The sequence below is a fragment of the Oryctolagus cuniculus genome, chromosome 12 (genome assembly GCF_051225735.1).
Source record: "Oryctolagus cuniculus isolate XC-2025 breed Fujian yellow rabbit chromosome 12, ASM5122573v1, whole genome shotgun sequence".
Taxonomy (NCBI): Eukaryota; Metazoa; Chordata; class Mammalia; order Lagomorpha; family Leporidae; genus Oryctolagus; species Oryctolagus cuniculus.
This window is the reverse complement of record NC_142878.1, coordinates 37,941,841-37,965,518: the sequence shown is the minus strand read 5'-3', so window position 1 is coordinate 37,965,518 and position 23,678 is coordinate 37,941,841. Positions and strand designations below refer to the sequence as shown.

General features: G+C 41.5%; 1 protein-coding gene across 1 annotated transcript in view; it reads left to right on the top strand.

The window, feature by feature from the left end:
* The window catches only part of TTC6 (tetratricopeptide repeat domain 6), a 225,872-nt gene that overhangs the window by 41,808 nt on the left and 160,386 nt on the right, over positions 1–23,678 (top strand). The window contains exons 2-3 of the mRNA XM_008269509.5: positions 13,684–13,794; positions 17,554–17,763. Coding sequence (XP_008267731.4) covers positions 13,684–13,794; positions 17,554–17,763 — 321 coding nt within the window. The remainder of the gene's footprint in view (positions 1–13,683; positions 13,795–17,553; positions 17,764–23,678) is intronic.

The following is a 23,678-nucleotide window of genomic DNA, read 5'->3' as shown; positions in this document are numbered from 1 at the left end:
ATTGCCATGACTGATTAGTTAATGTTAGTTTGCCATTGACCTTGATCCATAAGAATACGCTTACGATTGGAGAAGAAGAATTAATAAGGAGTATTCATAAACCTTGTCCTCATTTCCCCTGTCTTTACCTTTAGTTAGGCCCTCATCAGTTTTCACTTGGGTCCTTATGTCTTCAGAACTGACATCCAGTTCTTACCCCTGCTGAAGTTTATTCTCCAGATACTCATCTTAATTTAGTTCCTCACCAAAAGTTTGACTGGCTGCTCCACGGACTGCAGGATAGAGCCCATCTCCAAGCCACACACAGAGGGCCCTTTATAATTTGACCTCACTATCCTCACTTTTTTCTTTTCCTACCCAAAGCTTTTAACCAGTTGTATCAATCAGTAATGCTGCATAACAAAACAGTTCCCGAAGTCAGTAGCTTGAAAAATTATTTTTATAGCTGTCACGTCTGTGGATTGGCTGCTGTCAGTGAATCTAGGCTATGTTTGCTCATGTGTCTGGATCAGGTGGCTTGTTCGTCTATCGATGGATGAGGTGAGGACTATGTTTGGGCTGGAGAATTCAGCCTGGTCAGTTTCATACAGTGCATCTCCTCTCTGGGATCAACATCTAGACCAGGTGTTATCCAGGCATGTTTCTCCCCTGGAGCCAGTGGTTTGACCAGGCATGTGTTTCTCATAATGAACTTCAAGAGAGCAACACGCCAGACCTCTTGTGTACTGGAGTTGGAATTGGCACATCATTACTCCCACATCATTTCGTTAGGTAAAGCAGTTCACATGGGTGAATCCAGAGACAGGAGGCAGGAAAATAAACTTTGGCTTTTGATGGGAAACCTCAAAGTCATGGGGCAAGAGGAGTAGCTAGAGTGAGAGGTGAAAAATTGAGGCCTTTAATGCAGTTTGCCTCACTAGGCATCTGTTGGACTTCAAACACCGTGCCAGCTTATGAAAGGGATGGTACAGGTTCCTTCTGTAGCCTTGTATCACGAAGGGGCCTGGCAAGTCTGTTTTTGCTGAGACTATTGTGATGTTCCCTGCTTCTTGGCCCTGTGCTGATTTTGTTCTTATCCTAATGATCCTGTGAGTCCTGACCATCTTTCAGTGCCTCCCACGTGGCAGTCATCTGTTCCTCATGCTCCTGAGAACCTTGACTGAATCCCTTTACAAGCTGGATAAACTGCCCAGAGGCTAGCTTTCTTGCTTCAGAATTAGCAAGGTGTGGAGTGGAAATTATGGATGTAGGTGATGTGATAAAAGGTTCAATAGCTTCCATATAAACAAAACGAATACTATGATTTTCCTTCTAAGTTAGCTTCTGGTTGCCAGTGATACCATCTTACCATCTGAACCAGGTAAGTACACACAAGAAGAAGTTTCATCACTATCCCTGGGAAGAAGAGATATGGACAGGGAGTGAGGGGACAAATGTGAAGATATCTTCCATCCTAAGCCTGATGGAGTTTAGTAAGTGGGAGGTGTGTGGCAGCTCCAGGAGAAGAGAAAAGATCTGAAAATTTGTCTAAGTAGTCTTTTTCCACTTGGAATGCTCTTTGAAACCACTGGACACATTTAGTTCCTACTTTCTCTTAACCATTTTTAAGGCAGTGCTGCCTTTTATTCTAAATCTGTTTAACTTGATCTCTCTTTGCCCAAACTCCTAAGTATAAGTTTACTTTGTGTCTGACAATATGAATTATTTTTATTTGTCTACCTGCTGACATATTTAGTCACTTAGGCTGTGACTTTTTAACTGATCAAAATCAAGTCTTACTCATCTGTCTGTTGTTAGGATGGATCAAATGAGTGCTGAGTATGTTTTATAAAATGGTATACAATCTGGAATCTGGAGACAAGATTATCTTATGCTTTTTTATCTTGCAAATCACCTTGTATAATTCCTTGAATGTGGTGGTCACTCTACAAAGAAGTATTTTTGTTGAATGATGCAAATAGAAATATGCTTACTCTTGATGCTCTGAATTTTATTACTGAAGCATTTATTTTGGTTATTAAGTCATGTGTGAGATTAGGAGGCCCAAGAAAATATCCTCATGGATTCTTCAGAAAATTTATTATTTATTTTCCCACATTTATGTGATAAAACTCTGAAGAAGATAGAATTTAATAAAGAGAAAAGATAACTGATGGCTGATTATTAATGCTGTTTTATGGATGATATTTATTAATTTTTATTCCTCTTACCTAAGGAATGGGTATATATTGCCTAAAATATAAGTATAGACTAGATAGTATTATATATAAATTTGTGTTTCTGAGGGAACTTAAAGATTTTCCTTCATTGGATTTATTAAGTAATAGGCCGAAGAACCATGTTCTTGGTGTGGGTTTATGATATCTTCTGCTTCTAGTAAGCTCTTTACTTCTCTGTGATTCTGTAGTTTCAACAAATACTATAGTGATTGTGCATGGGATGTGATGTTTAAAATTGCTGAAAAATTCAGTGAAATTTTAGATCATAATATTTCGTGGTGTATGGGAGATAAGTATGTGGGACAAAGGAGGATATATTAAATATCAATATACACCAAGTATATATTGCTAATACATATTTTTTTGTTTTGCTTAAGAATCTAGCATAGGCCGGCGCCGCGGCTCACTAGGCTAATCCTCCGCCTAGCGGCGCCGGCACACCGGGTTCTAGTCCCGGTCGGGGCACCGGATTCTGTCCCGGTTGCCCCTCTTCCAGGCCAGCCCTCTGCTGTGGTCAGGGAGTGCAGTGGAGGATGGCCCAGGTGCTTGGGCCCTGCACCCCATGGGAGACCAGGAAAAGCACCTGGCTCCTGGCTCCTGCCATCGGATCAGCGCGGTGCGCCGGCCGCAGCGCGCCGACCGCGGCGGCCATTGGAGGGTGAACCAATGGCAAAGGAAGACCTTTCTCTCTGTCTCTCTCTCTCACTGTCCACTCTGCCTGTCAAACAAAAAACAAAAAACAAAACAAAAAAAAAACAAAAAAAAAAAAAAAAAAGAATCTAGCATAAAGTACTTCACTTTAAAACATTCCTAGCCTGGCTTCTTATGATGATTTCCTTTTTTAAAATTATAAAAAAAAGTGGTTGGCATTATGGCACAGCAGGTTAAACTGTCACTTTGGACACTGGCACCCCACATCAAAGTGCTGGTTTGAGTCCTGCTGCTGTACTTCCAATCCTGCTCTCTGCTAATGTGCCTGAGAAGGCAATGTAAGACAGCTTAAGTGCTTGGGTTCCTGACACTCATGTGGGAAACCATGATGGAGTTACTGGTTCCTTGCTTTGGTTGGACTCAGACCTAGCTATTGTAGCCATTTGAGGAGACTACTAGTAGATACAAGGTCAGCCTGTGTCTCTGTCTCTCTCTCTTCCTTTTGCTTTGCGTTTCAAATCAATCAGTCAATATTGAACCCTAAAAAATATTTATTTTATTTATTTGTGAAGCAGAGAGATGGAGTGTGGGAGAGACAGAGAGACAGGGAAGGAGAACTCCTGTCTTCTGGTTCATTCCTCAAATGCTCAGGAACTGGGAACTGAAGCTGCATCTCCCACATAAGTGACAGGTATCCAACTACTTGAGCCATCACTTGCTGTCTCCCAGGGTGTACATTATCAGGAAGCTGGAGTTTGGTGCATAGTTGGAACTTGAACCTAGGCACTTAATAAGGAATGCAGGCATCTTAAGTGGATCCTTAACTGCTATACCAAATGCCTGCCCCAATACCTCACTTTTTAATCAGTTTTCTAAAATAATATATATAATTTAGAAAAGCTGGGAAAAATATGCAGTAATAAGTAATAAGGAAGAAAAGAACATAACTATCTAAAAATGAAATTTTTACGTGATTTTTGAGATCTTATGTTCTCTAGGAAATGCTATGAAATATCTGAATGACTAGAATTTTACTTTTAGAGTTGTTTTTAGTCATTTATTTGTGTGCAGAAAATAACCCCCAAACAATGAAATTTTAGTTCACCCAGCTTCTGTGGTTCAAGAATCCCACAGAACTAGCTGTATGATTCTGGCTTGAGATTTCTCATGGAGTTGTGGTCAGAATTGTGCCTAGGACTGCTGTTATTTGAAGATTTGATGGTAGCTGTAGAATCTGCTTCCAGGAAGTGTCCATCACAAGACCGGCAATTTAATACTGGCTGTTGGCAGGAAACTTCCCGTTCCTCACCATGTGGGCTCTCCATTGGACTGCCTGAGTGTCCTCATGACATGGCACACAGCTTCCCTCTGAGGGAATGAAACGAGAGAGAGCAAGGTAGAAGTCGGTGCATGTTTTATGACGTAGCCATGCACTGTCATTTCTGGTATGTGTTATTGGTTACGCGAGGTGACTGCTCAGGAGATAGGAATCATCAGGGACCATGTTGGACCATGGCTACTAGAGATTCTTTGTAATAAGAACTGCAAATGATACTACGAAGTTTTAAATTGAACATAAGGATCTGAAAGCTGTGTCTTGTTAAGTTTTTATTGACATTTTTGGATGGTTTTACTATAGACAACATTAAGGGCCGGCGCCGCAGCTCAATAGGCTAATCCTCCACCTAGCGGTGCTGGCACACCGGGTTCTAGTCCCGGTCGGGGCACTGGATTCTGTCCCGGTTGCCCCTCTTCCAGGCCAGCTCTCTGCTGTGGCCAGGGAGTGCAGTGGAGGATGGCCCAAGTGCTTGGGCCCTGCACCCCATGGGAGACCAGGAGAAGCACCTGGCTCCTGCCTTCGGATCAGCGCGGTGCACCGGCCGCAGCGCGCCAGCCGTGGCGGCCACTGGAGGGTGAACCAACAGCAAAAGGAAGACCTTTCTCTCTGTCTCTCTCTCTCACTATCCACTCTGCCTGTCAAAAACAAAAACAAAACAAAAAAACAAAAAAAACCATTAAGAAAATTAGTTAAATTTATTGTTCGATCCAGGAAAAGGAAAAATTAAGAATTTTCAGATTTAGCATTATTTGAGGAAACATAAGAAATGTTTTCATCCTTCATAAAATTGAAAATTTTAGTATCAGAATACTGTTGACTAAATGAATGAAAAAGTATATAAACTTAGGAAATTCGTTGATACAGACACACAGTTATTTTCAGGTAGTATCTCTCCTTTTTGTAAACTATTTATTTGAAAGAGTTACAAAGAGAGAGTGAGGGAGTGAGCGAGCCATCTTCTTTCTGCTAGTTCAGTCACAAATGGCTGCAATGACCAGGGCCAGGCCAGGCCGAAGCCAGGAGCCAGGAACCAGGGGCTTCTTTCGGGTCTCCCACATGGATGCAAAGTCCCAAACGCTTGGGCCATCCTCCACTGCTTTCTCAGGCAAATTAGTATGGAGCTGGATTGGAAGTGGAGCAACCAAGATTGGAACTGATGCCCATAAGGGATGATGCAGTGCTACCATGCCAGCCCCTCAGGTAGTCTTATATTAAGATATGAATGGGCCAGTATTGTGTGCAGCCAGTTAAGTCACTACTTGTGACACCATTATCCCATTTTGGAGTGCTGGTTAGAGTCCCAGCTACTTTGCTTCCAATTTGACATATTGCTAATGCACCTGGGAAAGCAGAAGATGGCCTAAGTGTTTGGGTCCCTGCCACCCATGTAGGAGACCAGCTTCTGGCTTTGGCTGTTGCAGGCATTTGGAGAATGAACCAGAGCATAGAAGATCTCTCCTTTTTCTTTTTCTCTTTCTCACTCCCTCTCTCCTTTTCTCCCTCCCTCCTTCCCTCTGTGTCACTCTGTTTTTCAAATAAATAAGTAAATACCTATGCTCCAACAACCCAACTCTTCCTAAATTTATTTTTAATGGTTTCATTGGAAGTGGTACATTTTATGATATTTATATTTTCATTCTCTTTGTATAAATTAGATAGCTGTTGGACTTGGAAGCTGTTCATAATAATTATGCTTAAGTATGCTGCTTTGTATTTTGAAAAACATTATTGTCTGTTATTTTCATCTCTCTAATTAGATTGTAAACTTCTTAAAGGAAACAGTCTTGATTTGTATTTCTTTTGGATTCCTAGCCCTGAAGTGTTGTAGCACAGCACCGTGCCACTCACTGACGTGTGTTAACTCATCTAATAGTTGGTACTTAATTCAAAGGAATGTCATACCTGACATAGCATATGCTATAATGTGGAAGCAGGCATATTAACTCAAGGTTCTCTGTAGGCTTCTGAAAGAAAAAGCCTGGATTTTGTTTTGTCTTATGCAGTATGAATGGCAATGAGTAAAGAATGGTGAATTGCCCAACCGTAGGCTTGACCATGCTCTGGAAATGGTTTTCTGATCGTCTCTGTTTCAGGCAACCTGGTTTATTCAAGCTTTTTCATGAATGCCTCCATGCTTCCTGCCCCAAAGCACCAATTATGTGTTGTGTGTGAGAAAGACATGAGGTGTTTTTTTTTTTTTTTTTTTTTTTTTTTTTTTTTTTTTTTAAGATTTTTATTTGTTTATTTGACAGGTAGAGTTATAGAGAGAGGGAGAGACAGAGAGAGAGAGATCTTCTGTCTACTGGTTCACTCTCCAATGGCCCCAATGGCCGGAGCTGAGCTTGATCCAAAACCAGGAACCAAGAGCTTCTTCGGTGTCTCCCATGTGGGTGCAGGGACCCAATCACTTGGACCATCCTCAACTGCTTTCTCAGGCCATAAGCAGGGAGCTGGATCAGAAGAAGAGTAGCTGGGACTTGATCCAGTGTCGATATGGGATGCTGGCACTGTAGACGGAAGCTTAGTCTACTATGCCATGGTGCTGGCCCCAACACATGGGTTTTGAGGAGCCAGTGGGTGAATGTTGTAGTATAGATAAGATTTGGCTCCCCACTTCATGCAAATATTTAAGTCACATAGTCATGATTTAATGGTGCTTATGGAGTAGAGACTTGATCCAGTTGTGGTATCTTAGGGTGAGGTCTTTGGGAAGTGAATGTATTGTATTGGCTTACCACAGTGAGATCCCCATAATTGAATCATGGCGGCTTTCTAAGGATAGAGTGTGCTCCCTGTGTCTCTCTGTTTCCGGCATCTTGTGATCTTTACTCTGCACACCCTCTGTTATTGCCAGCCTTCACTCTCATCAGAAGGCAGACTAATGGTGTTGTCTGACCCTGGAGTGTGAAGCTCTAAAACTATGAGTTGAATTAAGCCTTCTTCCTTCCTAAGTAGCTCTTTGCAGGTGTTTGGTATAGTAACAAAAAATGAACTAATAGAAGCACTGACTACTTTTTTTTTTTTTTTTTTTTTTTTTTTTTTTTTTTTTTTTAGACAGGCAGAGTTAGAGAGTGAGAGAGAGAGAGAGAGAGAGACAGAGAGAAAGGTCTTCCTTTCGTCGGTTCACTTCCCAAATGGCCACTATGGCCAGCACTGTGCCAATCCGAAGCCAGGAGCCAGGTGCTTCCTCCTGGTCTCCCATGCGGGTGCAGGGCCCAAGCACTTGGGTCATCCTCCACTGCCTTCCTGGGCCACAGCAGAGAGCTGGACTGGAAGAGGAGCAACCGGGACAGAATCCGGCACCCCAACCGGGACTAGAACCTGGGGTGCCGGCACTGCGGGCGGAGGATTAGCCAAGTGAGCTGCGGCGCCAGCCAGCACTGACTACTTTTATGGCATAGATAAGTGATAGTACAGAAAGTGGAAATCTTACTTGAAATGCAGTGATTCTGTGTTTCTGGAAATATTGTATTTTTTTTTTTTTTTGACATGCTGTTGTGTTTTTTTTGAGCAATCCAAGAAATGGATTGTATTCTGTTAGGACTTTGTGGAAAAGATGCCATATATATGTAGCTCTAGATAGTGCCTGTGGCAATTTCAGTATTTAAATTTATATAGCAGCCATTCAAATTCTGTTTTCTTTCAAATTGTATTTTTCAAAATCGACAGTTCTACTGAATACAGGATCTGGCTATTGAGAACAATCATATACAGTGTTTAATAATGAAAAAAAAATCTAAAGGTGTTAAGTGTTAATGCAAAGCAGCCCTGACATATTCTTGTGCCTGTTAGCAGGATTCCACAGGCCAATGCCATCAGGTTTTGCCTGCAGGAAGCAAGAGAAAGTCAATGCAAATTGGGGCATTTTCTCAAGAAAGTAACCTGTGTGGACAAGTATTTGTCTAGAGCCATAAATGTATTTTCTTTCCTTCTCTGTGAAACTTGAATTTCTTAGGAAGATTCTTGAAGGTGGTGCAGCTTTAACGAGTGCTGATACCATTCCAAGGTATATGTTAGGAATGCACTGTTGGCCCATGTCATTGTGGCCTGGGTCACTGGGGGTCCAGAACCTGGATTGCGTAGTGAGGGGTAGGAAGGAGTTGTTCTCCCCATCCTTTCCTTTAATGATGATTGAAAAAATACTGGACCTGCCTACCAGGCCAGAAGAACACTGGTGCTTCTGTTGCTGGTCCATCTGCTCGAAGCAGAAAGCCATGTACTCTGTTTGTTTTGAATACGACACAGTACCTGTTGGGGCTCACAGCTCTGGTTTCAGTGTCTGTGAAATTTGGGTTTCCTTCATATTTTACAGGTTTTTCAAGTGCCTTTCAGCTCTGACATTTTTGGCTAAGTTAGATGCCACAGCTGGAAACTGTGAAACACATGAAAAGTGTACCCAGGGTTGTGAAGGTGAACTGTTCACAGCTTTATACTTTTAAATTATCTGTGGAGTTTAAAAAAAATTGTTCCACACTTTGTAAGACCTTGTGGGAGATGAAACACTGCATTACTAGTTATTTTCTGTGACTCAGGGAGATAGCATGGAGTTAATGCACATTGGACAAAATATGAACTCTGTTTTTCTTATAAAAAGTTTCTATTTTCTTTGTCCCAAATCCAAGATTTCTAATATGTGTCTCAGTGATTTTATAATTTTTTTTCTCACATTTAAAAAATTATTTGCTTTGAGAGGCAGACTTCAGAAGACACACATACACACATGCACACACATACACACACAGAGCAGGGTGAGGGAGAGCACTCCCATCTGCTGGTTCACTCACCAAATACCTGGAATGGCCAGGGCTGGTCTGGGGCCAAAGCCAGGAGCCAAGAACTCACTTCAGATTTCCCATGTGAGTGGCAGGGACTCAACTACATGAGGCCCCCCCACCCCACCCCCCAGCAGGAAGGTCTGCCTTAGCAGGAAGCTGGAGACAGGGGCTGAAGCTGGCAATTGAGCCCAGGTACTCTGACATGGAATGTAGGAATCCTAACTGCTAGACTAAAATTTGTCTGCTTTCCCCTCATATTTATTAAGGCACTGTTTTGTTAGTTTATATTTTTTGTTGCTTTTTGTAATTTTATTACCTTTTTCATTTTCAAATTTCAAAATTCGTTGGGGCCATAACTGTGGTGCAGTAGGTTCATCCCCTGCTTGCGGCGCCAGCATCCCGTGTGGGCACCGGTTTGTGTCCTGGCTGCTCCTCTTCTAATCCAGCTCTCTGCTATATCCTGGGAAAGCAGTGGAGGGTGGCCCAAGTGCTTGGGCCCCTGTACCTGCATGGGAGACCTAGAAGAAGCTCCTCGCTCTTGGCTTTGGACTGACCCATCTCCTGCCGTTGGGGATATTTGGGGAGTGAACCAGCAGATGGAAGACCTTTCTCTCTCTGTCTCCCTCTCTCTGTCTGTAACTCTATTCTCAGATAAGTAAGTACAATATTAAAAAAATTGTCTTTTGGGACTTGAATTTCTGTCTAACCTGATTTTGTAGTAGTTTTTCCATAACTTATTGTGAGGGTTTCTAAGCGTATAGTCACAATTTCTTCAAATAACAGAGATGTGGTTAATTCATTTCTTATGAGTTTTATGAAAAAACAGGGCATAGATTTCAAAATTCTTTTGTACCAAATAAACTTACCTTTTCAGAGAGGGAGAGAGAGAGAATGAGAGAGAGGAAGAGAGAGAGAGAGAGCGAGCGAGAGCGAGTCAGAATCTTCTGCTAATTCATTCCCCAATGGCTGCAATGGCTGGGACTGGACCAGGCCAAAGCCAGGAGGCTGGAACTCAATTAAGGTCATCCACATGGGTCTCAGAGATCCAAACACCTGAGTCGTCACTGCTCCTCTCAAGGTCCACTTTAGCAGGAAGCCGGATCAGAAGTGAAAGAGTCAGGACTGAAACCAAGCACTCCGAAAAGGGATGCAGGTGTGCTAAGCCGTGTCGTAACCACTCACCAAACACCTGTCCCTGAATTTATCTTTTAATTCTATTTTCTAGGAACTTGTTAAAGTACCCTCTTATGTTTGTTTATTTCACATAAAGAATTTCCAGTATCATCTCAAATTATGATGGTGACAATAGGCATCTTTATTTTGCTTTTTATTTTAATGAGAATAACAACTGGGATTATATATGTTTTATATTTGATTCTCATAATAAACATATGGTCTGTGCTATTATTATCCATATTTTAGAAAACTGAGACACAGAGTGATTAAGTAATTTACTCAACATTACAGCGACTGAGTCAAAATTTGAAATCAAAAGTAGGGCATGAGGGGCCGGCACTGTGGCGCAGCAGGTTAAAGCCCTAGCCTGAAGCGCCCGCATCCCATGTGGCCGGCGGTTCTAGTCCCATCTGCTCCTCCTCTTCCAATCCAGCTCTCTGCTATGGCCTGGGATAGCAATAGATGTTTTCAAGATTCATCCATACTGTAGTATGTATAAGTGTTTCACTTTTTGGTGGTTGTTAACTGGTATAATCCATTAAAGGGGTATACCATTTTTGTTTTTCATCAATTAATGAACATTTGTGTTACATTCACCTTTTGTCCATTGTGAGTAATGTTGCTATAGACATTGATATTCAATTATCTGAATACCTGCTTTCAGTTCTTTTGGGCATGCAATATCCCTTAAGGTGCAATTGCTGGGTCATGTGGTAACTGCAAGCTAACAGACTGAGGGAAATTCTTAAACTGAATAATCAGGCCACTTCTTTGAACCATCCTTCCTCTTTTCCAACCTTAAAAATTAGTGTTATTGCCAAGTATCATTAACTTCAAAGCCAGGGTTCTTTTGCATATTTTTAATTTGTATTTGTGCTGAGTTCTAAGAGTTTTTTTAATCTTTATTTTTATTTTGACAGGCAGAGTTAGACAGTGAGAGAGAGAGAGAGAGAGAGAGAGAGAGAGAGAATGGTCTTCCTTTCCGTTGGTTCACCCCCAAAGTGGCTGCCACAGCCGGCGTGCTGCCTCGATCCGAAGCCAGGAGCCAGGTGCTTCCTCCTGGTCTCCCATGGGGTGCAGGGCCCAAGCACTTGGGCCATCCTCCACTGCCTTCCTGGGGCACAGCAGTGAGCTGGACTGGAAGAGGAGCAACCAGGACAGAATCCGGTGCCCCGACCAGGACTAGAACCCTGGGTGCTGGTGCCGCAGGCGGAGGATTAGCCTAGTGAGCCGCGGCGCCGTCCAAGTTCTAAGAGTTTTAACAATATAGTCTTACGTATATGTGGTAAATGATTTGCCACTACTTTTTCCCATTCTGTAGGATGCATTTTTACTTACTTTTCTTTGTAATTTGAGTTTCAGGGAAGAAGGGAGAAGGAGAAGGGCAGTTAGAAAATATGGGGGATGGAGGGAGGGAGGAGGGAGGAGAGGGAGAGGGAGAGAGAGAGGCTGACTGCCATTTGTTGGTGCACTCCATAATGCCTGCAGTATGTCGGGGGCCAAAGCCAGGTGCTCAGTCTGGGTCTCCCACATAAGTGGCAGGAACCCAGCTGCTTGAACCCTCACCTACTGCCTCCTAGGATCCACATTAAATGGAAACTAGAATCAGGAATCAAGTCCAACCACTCCAAACTGGGAGCTGGACATTTTACCTGGCATTTTGAGTGCCATTTACCTACCCTATTTTTAGATTGTGCCCTTTGGTGCACTGACATTTAAATTTTTATTTATTTTAGATTTATTTATTTATTTGGAAGAGTTACAGAAAGAAAGGCAGAGACAGAGACAGAGACAGACATTGAGATCTTCCACCCACTGGTTCATTCCACAAATGGCTACAACGGCCAAGTCTGGGCCAGGCCAAAGCCAGGAGCCAGGAGCTTCTGGATCTCCCACATGGGTGCAGAGGTCCAAATACTCAGGCCATCCTCCACTGCTTTCCCAGGCACATTAGCGGGGAACTGGATCAGAAGTGGAGCAGCTGGGACTTGAACCGACACTCATATGGGATGCTGACATTGCTGCTTATGCTGTTATGCCACAATACCAGCCCTCAAATTTTGTTTATTTTAAATTAAGTTCTAACTTATCTAGGTTTTCTTTTGTTCCTTATGCTTTTGATGTCATTTCTTTTCTTTACATTTATCATGGAAAAAATTTTTATTGAGGCTAGCACTGTGGTGTAGCAGGTTAAGTTGCTGCCTGCCATGCTGGCATCTCATATTGGCACCAGTTCGAGTCACAGATAATCCACTTCCAATCCAGCTCCCTGATAATGCACCTGGGAAAGCAGTGGAAGATGGTCCAAGTACTTGGGCCCTTGCACCCACATGGGAGTCCTGGAAGAAGCTCCAGGCTCCTGGCTTCAGCCTGGCATAGCACTGGCCGTTGAGGACATTTCAGCGGTGAACCAGCAGATGGAAGATCTCTCTCTCTCTCTCTCTAGCTCTGCCTTTCAAGTAAATAAAAATTAAATCTTTAAAAAAACTTTTTATTAGCAGTAATTATGCATATAATTAAATACATTTATAGGCTATTTGTGATATAGCAATACATGTATACAGTGTGTATTGATGAATGCTGTGTAATCAACATTTCCCCTTCTTTGACATTACTTTATGATTGGAGGCTTGGAGCTTCTTTCTTCTATTTGTTCAGACAATACATAGTAAGTCATTGTGAACTACAGTCACCCCACTATGCAGTGTAACACTGGGAACTCATTCCTTTGATCTAACTTTGACTTCTCATTATTCCAACTCCTATCTGCTCCAACCCTTTATGCCTCTTGTAATCACCATTCCGTGTTCAGATAGAGGGCTTTGTTTTATTTGTTTTGTTTTAGCTCTGTGTATGAGGGAGAACATGAAGTATTTGTCTTTATTTATCTGGCTGATTTCATTTAACATGATGTCTTCCAGTTCCATCCATTTGGTTGCAAACGACAGGGTTTTATTCTTTTTTATGGTCAAAAAGTATTCCATTGTGTATATAAACCAGAGTTTCTTTATCCATTCATCTGATGATGGACATCTTAGCTGATTCCATATCTTTGCTATTGTGAATAGTGCTGTAATAAATGTGGTAGTGTTGGACAGGTAGTTTGCAAATATTTTTTCTCATTCTGTTGGTTGTCTCTTCACTGTGTTCAATATAAGATGTGGGCATCTCAAATGGTCTTGTATCCATTGTACCCAACAATTGCCCTAGATTAAATTTTAGTTTTGATTTTATCTTTATTGTGTCATGTTATTCATTATCTTATTTATTATCATCTAATTGTCTTATTAAATATAATATCAAGATCAATAATTTAAGATGCCATGGAATTGAAAGAATAGACAAAAATATTTTATGTCTTTTTGTTTACTTCCCATTTACTGCATGTTTTTGACTAGCTCTTATCTCTCATATATTTCTCATTTATTGATTTAATTGAATAGTATTTTGGTATATTGAATAGTGTACTTCAATGATTTTTACAGTCGAACTTACTTCATTTGTTTCCTTTTCCCCCTTCAAGGATATGACTTTAATGGGAAAAGCACATCTCAAAACACCTCAGACGCAAGCAGAAATACTTCACACGCAAGCAGAGCAAGGATTAGAGAGAGTTGTTGAGGAATCTCAAATGGTAAAGTCTTTAATAAGAATCCTGTTTGCCTATATTGTAATAATTTGCTTCTTGTTGCTTGAATGTTTATATAGGAATTTCAAAAATATTTCTTTTTTAAAAAAAGATTTATTTATTTATTTGAAGGGCAGAATTACAGAGAGGCAGAGGCAGAGAGAGACAGAGAGAGGTCTTCTATGCCAGTTCACTCCCCAAATGGCTGCAACAACCACAACTGGGCTGATCTGAAGCCAGGAGCCAGAAGCTTCTTCTGGGTCTCCCATGTGGATACAGGGGCCCAAGGTCTTGGGCCATCTTCCACTGCTTTCCCAGGCCATAGCAGAGAGCTGGATTGGAATAGTAGCAGCTGGACATGAACTAGCCTATATGGGATGCTGGCGTGGGGAGGTGGAGTTTTAGCCTACTATGCCCCAGTGCTGGCCCCTGCCTCCAAATTCTTCTGTCAAAGCTCTAAACCCCTAAAGCTGTTTCGGAGATAAGGCCTCTAAAGAAGTGATCAAGATTAAAAGAGGACATAAAGTTAGGGCCTTTATCCCATTTGAGCATCATCTTCATATTGCGATGTTGGCACTGTAGGTGGCAGCTTTGCCTGCTATGCCACCAGCACTGGCTCCCAAAAATATTTCCTGTTGTCTGTTTTAGCACATTTACTCCAACACCACTTTAGGAGGCCTGGCTATTTTGGTGCATTGCTACTGTCTACCATAGACCTCCTGAGCCAAGGCCCAAAACCCTTTTCAGAAGGGTGACATTCTAACAGCTCTTTTGGTTGAGAGACATTCAGATCTAGAAGGCTGTTGGATAAATAAGTTACTAGCTTTTAAGAAAGCATCACTTTAATCTGTACTTAGAGCAGTTGTTAAAAGCATCAAGGGGAAAATTTTTTGGAAAAATACAGACAATTGGTGACAGAAGTTTGTTTTAGAAATAAATCTTTTTGGAGCTGGTGCTGTTGCATAGCAGATAAAGCCATCATCTGCAGTGCCAGCATCCCATATGGACGCTGGTTCGAGACCCGGCTGTTCCTCTTCTGATTCAGCTCTCAACTATGGTGTGGGAAACAACAGAAGATGGCCCAAGTGCTTGGGTCCCTGCACCCACGTGGGAGACCTGGAAGAAGCTCCTGGCTCCTGGCTTCGGATTGACCGAGCTCCAGCCATTGCAGCCATTTGGGAAGTGAACCAGCAGATGGAAGATCTCTCTCTCTCTCTTTCTCTCTCTCTCTCTGCCTCTTTGTAACTCTGCCTTCAAATAAATAAATAACTCTTAAAAAAAAGAAATAAATCTTTTTTATTCATCATTGGCAAAATAATTGTGGGATCCAAAGAAATCTGGGACATGTTCTGCATGAATTGGAAGTGTCATCCTGGGTATTGCGATCTATATTTATAAGAAAAAATTTATGCTCTGTTGACACATTTCTTTACAAAAGATTCATATAGAATGATATCATTAAATAGCAAGCTTCTTTAGTTCCTGAAAATGTAACCCCACATACATGAAACTCTAGGTTATACTTTGTTTTTAGGATAATATGCAAGTATCATGTTAAGAAATTATGTGCGATCTTTTTTGTTTGTGAAAACCACATTAGAGCTGCCACAAATGACAGAACTACTAGAGCGTGAGATGCACATAGTTGAGACCCTGACTTTCCCCGCTTTGTGTCCTTACTCCCGCCTCAGGATGCAGCATTTGGTAGCACTAGTAGCGACTTGGCAATGGTGTGTAGATCAATTATCGCCAGACCTTACCATATACACTTCAGGGCTTCAGATGGCTATCATAGATAGCTGCCTCAAGGTGACACCAGTTACAGGTAGATATCAAAACCTCTGATTCCTAAGTCACTAAAAGGTAGAATAAGATGAAAATACAAGATCATGTGGTCTTAGCAAAGTAGAAATCTTCGTTAATAGAATGAACTTGATTTAATACCATTCAGGACATTCATGTAAAGTGTAGAGAAAGATACTGTTTTGAAGGAAACTCTGAAAAGGAGCCTAGTTTAGATCACCTTCATTACTTGAAATAAATATTTACATAAAAATACCCATTTATTTATAATTCTACTGGAATTCCCTCAATTTTAATGTTTAGAACCTTTCCCTGGCCACTGGCTTTTGATGAGGAGGTTTTCCACTCTTTTAGAAGTAAAATATTTCTTAACTTGGTACCTGGTCATTGTGCACACATTTCTCCATGGTATCCTTTATTCCAGACATGTTTCTATGGGTGCCTACTCAGTGCCAGAGAGTAGAACTCTATCCATCCTTCCCGTGGTAGCTCCTGGGTGAACCTTACCTGGCAGCACTGTGCCGCATCACCGCTGTCCTGGGAGGGCTGCCCTTCGCTGGGCATGCTGCCAGTGAGCAGCTTAGCATCCCAGGCCAGAGCTCATCTGTTCCTTTTGTCTACCCACTGTTTTGAATATAACCGTTTCCGAACAGTTTCACGGTGACTGATTTGCCCATGTGCTCATGTGCAAAAAAAAAAGGGAATTTATTCCTTCATTCCCTTTCCTGTTATGTACCAGGCAATGTTTTAGGTGTAGTTGAAACAAATATAGAGCAAACAGTTATTTAGAGTAGACCAGTGCACTACTATTTATGGAATATTCTTTTTTCCTAATTTATTATTTATTTTTATTTGCATACATTTCATAAATACAACTTTAGGAACATAGTAATTCTTCCCACCATACCCACCCTTTCACCCACACTCCTACCTCCCTTCTCCTTCCCTCTTTTGTTCCCAGTCTTGTTTTTACTAAGCTCTATTTTCATTTAACTTCATACACAGAAGATTAACTATATTCTAGGTAAAGAGTTCAGCATTTTGTATGAGGGAGAAAAAAAAAGAGAGAAAGAGAAAAATCAAAACAAGGAAAAAAACCCTAGAAACAAAAAACATAAATAAGAACAAAAGCTAGGGCTGTTCAATGCCAGTATTCCAAAATTCTAAATAATCTTTGTGGATTAAAATTGGGTAATGACCCAATATGGCTGTAAATATAATTTCCTTAAGACTTGTAAGGATACAAATAAAAGTTGATGGGATATTTTTAAGGAGTGTGAAAACAGGTTTAGTAATGATGTTTGAACATTTTTCATTTGGGTCAGGGATGGAGTTGAAGTGTGTGGGCCTCTGGGTCAGCTCCTCTCCAAGGAAGTGAAGTCAGGACCTAGGAGGAGAAGCTGGCTCAGCAGGAATCCCTTTTCTCAGAGCACAGAACGTTAGGTCTGGGCAGAGCCTTGATGTGTCACTGGACCCAGAGTTAACCCAAGGGCCAAGCTGAGGTAATGGAAGTGAGAACATGCAGGTGAGTTTTCATTCATTGTGCACCAGCATGTCTGCGTAAGCATGGGGCAGCATCCACGGAAGATTGGGGTCCTTTTACTGCATTGGTTTATGTATAACAACTTTGGAGTAGCTATATTTTCTGATACAAGGTACAAGGAAAACAGTTTACCAGTGCTCATGTTTTTCTTAGGTCAGTTTGAATTTTTCTTTCTAAGTCTTCAATGGAAATTTCAATTTCAACCATACATTTGCTCAATTTCAAGCATATTTTCATATATATGTGTATGTATATGTATATGTGTGTATATCTATATACATGTATACACATGTATAAATATATATAAATAAATGTTATATATAATATGTATTTGCTGCCAGACAGTAAGTGCTCCCTAACTGAAAACAATGGAAGGGCCAATAAAAAGTGAATTCTTGTATGTTTGCTTTCTCCAACAGGGTGTGCTCAAGGAACTTCCTGAAGCTACGTCAAGCATTTTCCAGATGGAGCAGGGCAATGTGTCAGAATGGGGAGAATCAGAAGCAGAAAGCATCGTATTTAAATCTCCGGAAATGTCAGAGGTCCAGGTTGCTGAGAAAACAAGTAGACCTCTAGAAGATGAGCAACCCACAAAAGATTCAAAAGTAGGCAAACAGCTGTCTTTAAAGGTACAAAGTGATTTATGTTGGAAACAGAGTTAAAGAAATGGCCCAGGCAAGGACCAAGGTGTGGGGCAGGGAGTTCACTCTGAAGAAGGGGTCTTACTAGTACAAAGTGCCCATGTAGGAAAATAGAACCTATGTATTTTTTGAGGGCTTTCAAAAAGTCTCATTTCTCATTGCAACTCTGGAAAGACAAGGCTGATTTTTTTAAAAAAGATTTATTTATTTATTTGAAAGAGTTACAGAGAGAGGTAGAGACAGAGAGAGAGGTCTTCCATCTGCTGGTTCACTCACCAGATGGCCGCAACGGCCGGAGCCGCGCCGATCTGAAGCCAGGAGCCAGGAGCTTCTTCCGGGTCTCCCACGTGGGTGCAGGGGCCCAAGGACTTGAGCCATCTCCCACTGCTTTCCCAGGCCATAGCAGAGAGCTGGACCGGAAGAGGAGCAGCCAGGACTAGAACCGGTGCCCATATGGGATGCCGGCACTTCAGGCCAGGGCTTTAACCTGCTGCACCACAGTGCTGGCCCCAAGGCTGATGTTTAAAAAGTTTTTTTCCACCTTTTTAAAAACATTATATTTTAGAAAGGTTTTAACTTTCCAAAACAAAAGTTCTGAGGTAGTAATACAAAGAGTTCTTGTCTACCTCTCACCTCCTTTTACCTATTAACATCTTATACTAATATATGTGTCATCATTAATGATATTCAACTTCCTTTTTTTTCTTTTAAGTTCTAAGCCCTTTTACTAAGGAAAGAACAATCTCAGATTATTCTGAAATTGACCAAGGGTCTTCCAGTTACTGTTTTGAGGGAGTCAGGAAGTGTAGTCCAGGGACCAGGACTAAGGAACTTTATAGTTTTTCTAACTTAGTTCCATTTATGTTTATCCTAATGCTTGAGTCTTTTCCTGTTGTGAGAATGTTTCCTAGGTTCATTTTATCATTTTTAAATAATTTTCATAATTTTTACCATATTTGCCTGTCAGCCCTTCTACTTTTAATACTTTGAAGTCAAATCTCTTTTTGATTTAAAGAAATACATTTATTTTTAAAATTTATGTTACTATTGGGATTCTTGAAAAAGTCTCCTTTCCCTGAACCACAGTATATTATCCTGATCACCACCAGGGATCCTCTCCCTGACGGATTCAGGAGGCTAGCCCTCCTTGGGTCAACAGCCTTCAAGGTCAATCCTCCGCTTTCAGGCTTCCTCTCTCCCCACTGATAGTTATGTTTCTTCTGTGCTTCACCCAAGTCAACTGGCCATTACCTGTTCTTCAACTTTTGTCCAAGACTAGATGCCCATTGCTAAAACTGAGATTTATCTGTGCCCTACCCTGTCCCTTGCCTTTCACGTATAATCAGTCTCTAATTGTCCAGATTCTTCCCTAACCTATTGCTTATATATATATATATATATATTTTTTTTTTGTCCAGTTACTTCCATCCTATTCTAGGTCCTGGAGAACTTATGTATTACGGGTCAGTGATGTTGTCCCATAGTTTTTCTTAATTTCTAAAGCCCTACTTCATTAGTTTCATCCTATCTGACACCAGCCTATTGATTTTCCAGGAATATTAGGTAATAAGATTCACCAGTAATAGTTGGCCAGAGAAACATCTACCACTGCTTTTGGGGAGAAAAGACTTATTCTATGATTAGTGACCTACCCCATCATACTGTCTTTCTGCAGCATGGACTTGGGGCATGAAGTAAAGCCTGCTAATGCCAAGCCAGGTGAACCCTTTCATTGTTAACTACCCCAGGTGAATTCTGTATGTTAGGCTTCTAAGCATTTTTAAAGGCAATGGCTCCTTGATGAAAAATTTTTAGGCTGGTGGGCACAGAGGTTTCAGTTATCCTTCCATCTCAACATTAGAACACTGGCAATAACATGTGGATATAAATTCTAAATAATTAGGGCAGGCGCCGTGGCTCACTAGGCTAATCCTCCGCCTTGTGGCGCCGGCACACCGGGTTCTAGTCCCAGTCGGGGTGCCAGATTCTGTCCCGGTTGCCCCTCTTCCAGTCCAGCTCTCTGCTGTGGCCAGGGAGTGCAGTGGAGGATGGCCCAAGTGCTTGGGCGCTGCACCCCATGGGAGACCAGGATAAGTACCTGGCTCCTGCCATCGGATCAGCGCGGTGTGCTGGCCGCGGTGGCCATTGGAGGGTGACCCAACGGCAAAGGAAGACCTTTCTCTCTCTCTCTCTCTCTCACTGTCCACTCTGCCTGTCAAAAAAAAAAATTCTAAATAATTACACATTAAATGTGTTGAGTGAAATGGATTTTCTGGGGCCAGTGCCATGGCGCAGTAGGTTAATCCTCCACCTGCAGTGCTGGCATCCCATATGGGCACTGGTTCTAGTCCCGGTTACTCCTCTTCCAATCCAGCTCTCTGCTGTGGCCTGAGAAAGTAGTAGAAGATGGCCCAAGTCTTTGGGCCCCTGCACCTACGTGGGAGACCCAGAGGAAGCTCTTGGCTCCTGGCTTTGGATCAGCGCAGCTCCAGCCATTGTGGCCATTTGAGGAGTGAACCAACAGATGGAAGATGTTTCTCTCTGTCTACTCCTCCCACTGCCTGTAACTCTACCTCTCAAATAAATATATAAAATCTTAAAAAAAAAAATGGATTTTCTGGACAGTGGCTTAGCCACTGTGACCTGTCAAGAATTTACATCCCTCAGAAAAGCCCTGTAATGTTAATTCTTTTGGTTTGTTGTGGTTTACCTAATTATTAAATATTATTAAGAAATTATGCAAGATTATTTGTTTTTTTGACTAAAAGAAGTAGTACTTTCTAAGCTAACTAGAATTTGTTGAGTATTTACCATGTGCCAGCCACTTTGCTGTATGTTTATATTTACATCTATAATAGTATCATAATAACTTATTTATTTAGTTATTTTAAAGGCAAAGTAACAGAGAGAGAGAGAAATAGAGAAAGAGTTGCTGTTTACTGTTCCACTCCCTAAATGATCACAATGGCTGGGGCTGGACCAGGCTGAAGCCAGGAGCATAGAACTCCATCCGAGTCTCCTACAAAGGTGGTAGGGGCTCAAGTACTTGGGCCACCTTCTCTTGCTTTCCCAGATGTGTAAGCAGAGAGCTGGGATTGGAAGTGGAGCACCTGGGTCTCAAACCAGCACTAAGATGGGGTTTAGGCACTGAACCTTAACTCTGGCCCAATGTCTCTATTATTACTCTTGTTTTGTAATTGAAAAAACTGAGCAGTAAAGAAGTTAAGTAATTTGTTCAAGATACGTAACTTCCCCAGCTTATGTAGTTACATGGTAAAGGCAGTACTTTGGGGTTGTCTAATTCTAGAATCTTCATTCTTCACCGCTTTGTAAGACTGCCCTTTCAAAACAACAAGTAACAGATGTTTGATTAAGTGCAAGAACAAAGACTGTCATTGCAAAAATGACTAAGGATGGTGTCTATTATGACAGAATGGTTTAATAAAAAAGACTTGGAAAATTGGCTAGGAGGACTCTAAACTGAAACCAGAAATATTTTGAAAGGAGGAAAAGATAGTGCCAATAAGAAATTGTGCAATTATAGTTTAATGTTGTAAAATAGTGTGGGACACACCAGGGATGCTGTAGAAAATAGTACTTGGGGCCGGTGCCGTGGCTCACTTGGTTAATCCTCTGCCTGCAGCGCCAGCATCCCATATGGGTGCCAGGTACTAGTCCCGGTTGCTCCTCTTCCAGTCCAGCTCTCTGCTGTGGCCCAGGAGTGCAGTGGAGGATGGCCCAAGTGCTTGGGTGCCTGCACCCGCACAGGAGACCAGGAGAAGCACCTGGCTCCTGGCTTCGGATCGGCGCAGCGCAGGCCTTGGCGGCCATTTGTGGGGTGAACCAATGGAAGGAAGACCTTTCTCTCTGTCTCTTTCTCTCACTGTCCATATCTCTACCTGTAAAATTAAAAAAAAAAAAAAACAAAGAAAAAAGAAAATAGTACTCGTATTACTGTGACTCATTTCACCAAGAATCTTATTTCTATTTATTTGTATTGACACCTCAAGATCAATTCTTATGCATGAACTTGTCCCTGATAGGGACATTTAAGGCCATAAGGCTAGTCTCTAGTATCTCTGGCACAATAATGAGGAATAACACAGTCCGTATCAAGTTAAATTGAGGCAATGAGAAGACCTTTTTAATGATAGTAGTAAGTAGAACTAGCACAGAGGTATCATAAAGGAGCAGTTCAGGACTTCAACTGCTCAGACATATTCTGGAAGGTCCCATTCAGCAAAAAGGAATAGGATTTGGTAAATCATCATCATTTCATTGACCATTTCTTCTCTTAGAAGGTCATTAATAAAGAAAAGGTCTAAATTATGGCCAACCACAAACAAAGCTGAGAAGGAAATTGTAGCAACCTTGTGAAGAAATGACTGACACAATATTCCGTGATAGGATTGTTGAACATTTTATGAGAGAAAATGTTAGTAAAAGTCTGTAAAAAATAAAGATTTGATCACACAACCTGGGATTCTAAATGGAAGAAATTTTAGGAGATGTGGAATGTACTTAAACTCCCCAGATTCTCACAAGCAATTATGAATGATCTATTGCCTTCAAAGTAAAAACAATATGAAGATGAAAGAAGAAATATGTACTCACAGGTAAACATAAAAGTCACATGTGGCTATGGCAGTTATACCAAGAACCCTGAGATCCAGAATGGGTTGAGGCCTGTGAATAATGCTAAGAACAAAAAAAAGTGTTTTTCATGTTAGTTTTGGAGGAAAGAGAGGAATAAGGAACGATAACTCTGTCATTATGGATGAACAGTGTGATGACAACAGATGACATAGCTGCCTTAATTTATCCTTTTGAAAAAGCTTGAGGTTTTAAATAAACAGAAATATAACAAAGAGAAAAGGAAGCTGATAAACTTGTACTCTGACAAGGAGAATGATCTTTAGAAAGAAGAGAAGAATTGATTAAAGAACTTGAAGCTCAAGATTTGTAAAAGGTTTTAAAAGTTAGCTTAGCTACCTGAGCCTGCTGGCTCAGGTGCAGAGGGTTTTTGCCTGTTGTGCCCCTGTCAGCAGCAGCTTTGAGGAGCTAGCCAGTGGGAGAGGAGCTAGAAACCTGGCACTGCAAATCTTTTTTCTTTTAAGATTAACGGTTGTGATTTATTCAATTTATGTATCGCTCTTCAAACCCCTGTAAAAGGAAGCAGTGGTCATATGGAACATGGTTTTCCTAAGGACAAGCCATGGAAAAACAACTTCATTTCCTTTCTTGTCTTTATTAGACTGAACATCAGATCAGTGTTGGACCTAGTGTTCCACGATTTCCAGGCGTGGGGTCCTCTACCTTTTACTAGCCATGTGATCTTGGAAAAATTTCATTTTTTAAAAAAGATTTATTTATTTGAAAGGCAGAGTTACAGAGAGAGAGAGAAGTCTTTCATCCATTGGTCCACTCCCCAGATGGCTGCAATGGCTGGAGCTGGGCTGATCCGAAGCCAGGAGCCAGGAGCTTCTTCCATGTCTCCCTTCTGGGTGCAGGGGCCGAAGGAGTTGGGCCATCTTCTACTGCTTTCCCAGGCCATAGCAGAGAGCTGGATCAGAAGTGGAGCAGCCGGGACTCTAATTGGCACCCATATGGGATGTCGGCACTGCAGGTGGCAGCTTTACCTCCTATGCCACAAAACCAGCCCCAGGCAAATTTCTGATTTGATTGTGTGTCCATGTTGTAAAATGAGCATAATGACAGTGCCTACCTCATAATTGCTGTTATGAGGATTACATATAGATGATTCACTATAAAGCATTTAAAATGATACCAGGCACACAGAAAACTCAGCAGTCAGTAGTAAGTGATAGTATCATCTGAATTTCAGCAATCCAATTATGAAATCTTCCCAATGGCAGTTTTGTAGATGAAATTGTCATCAGGTA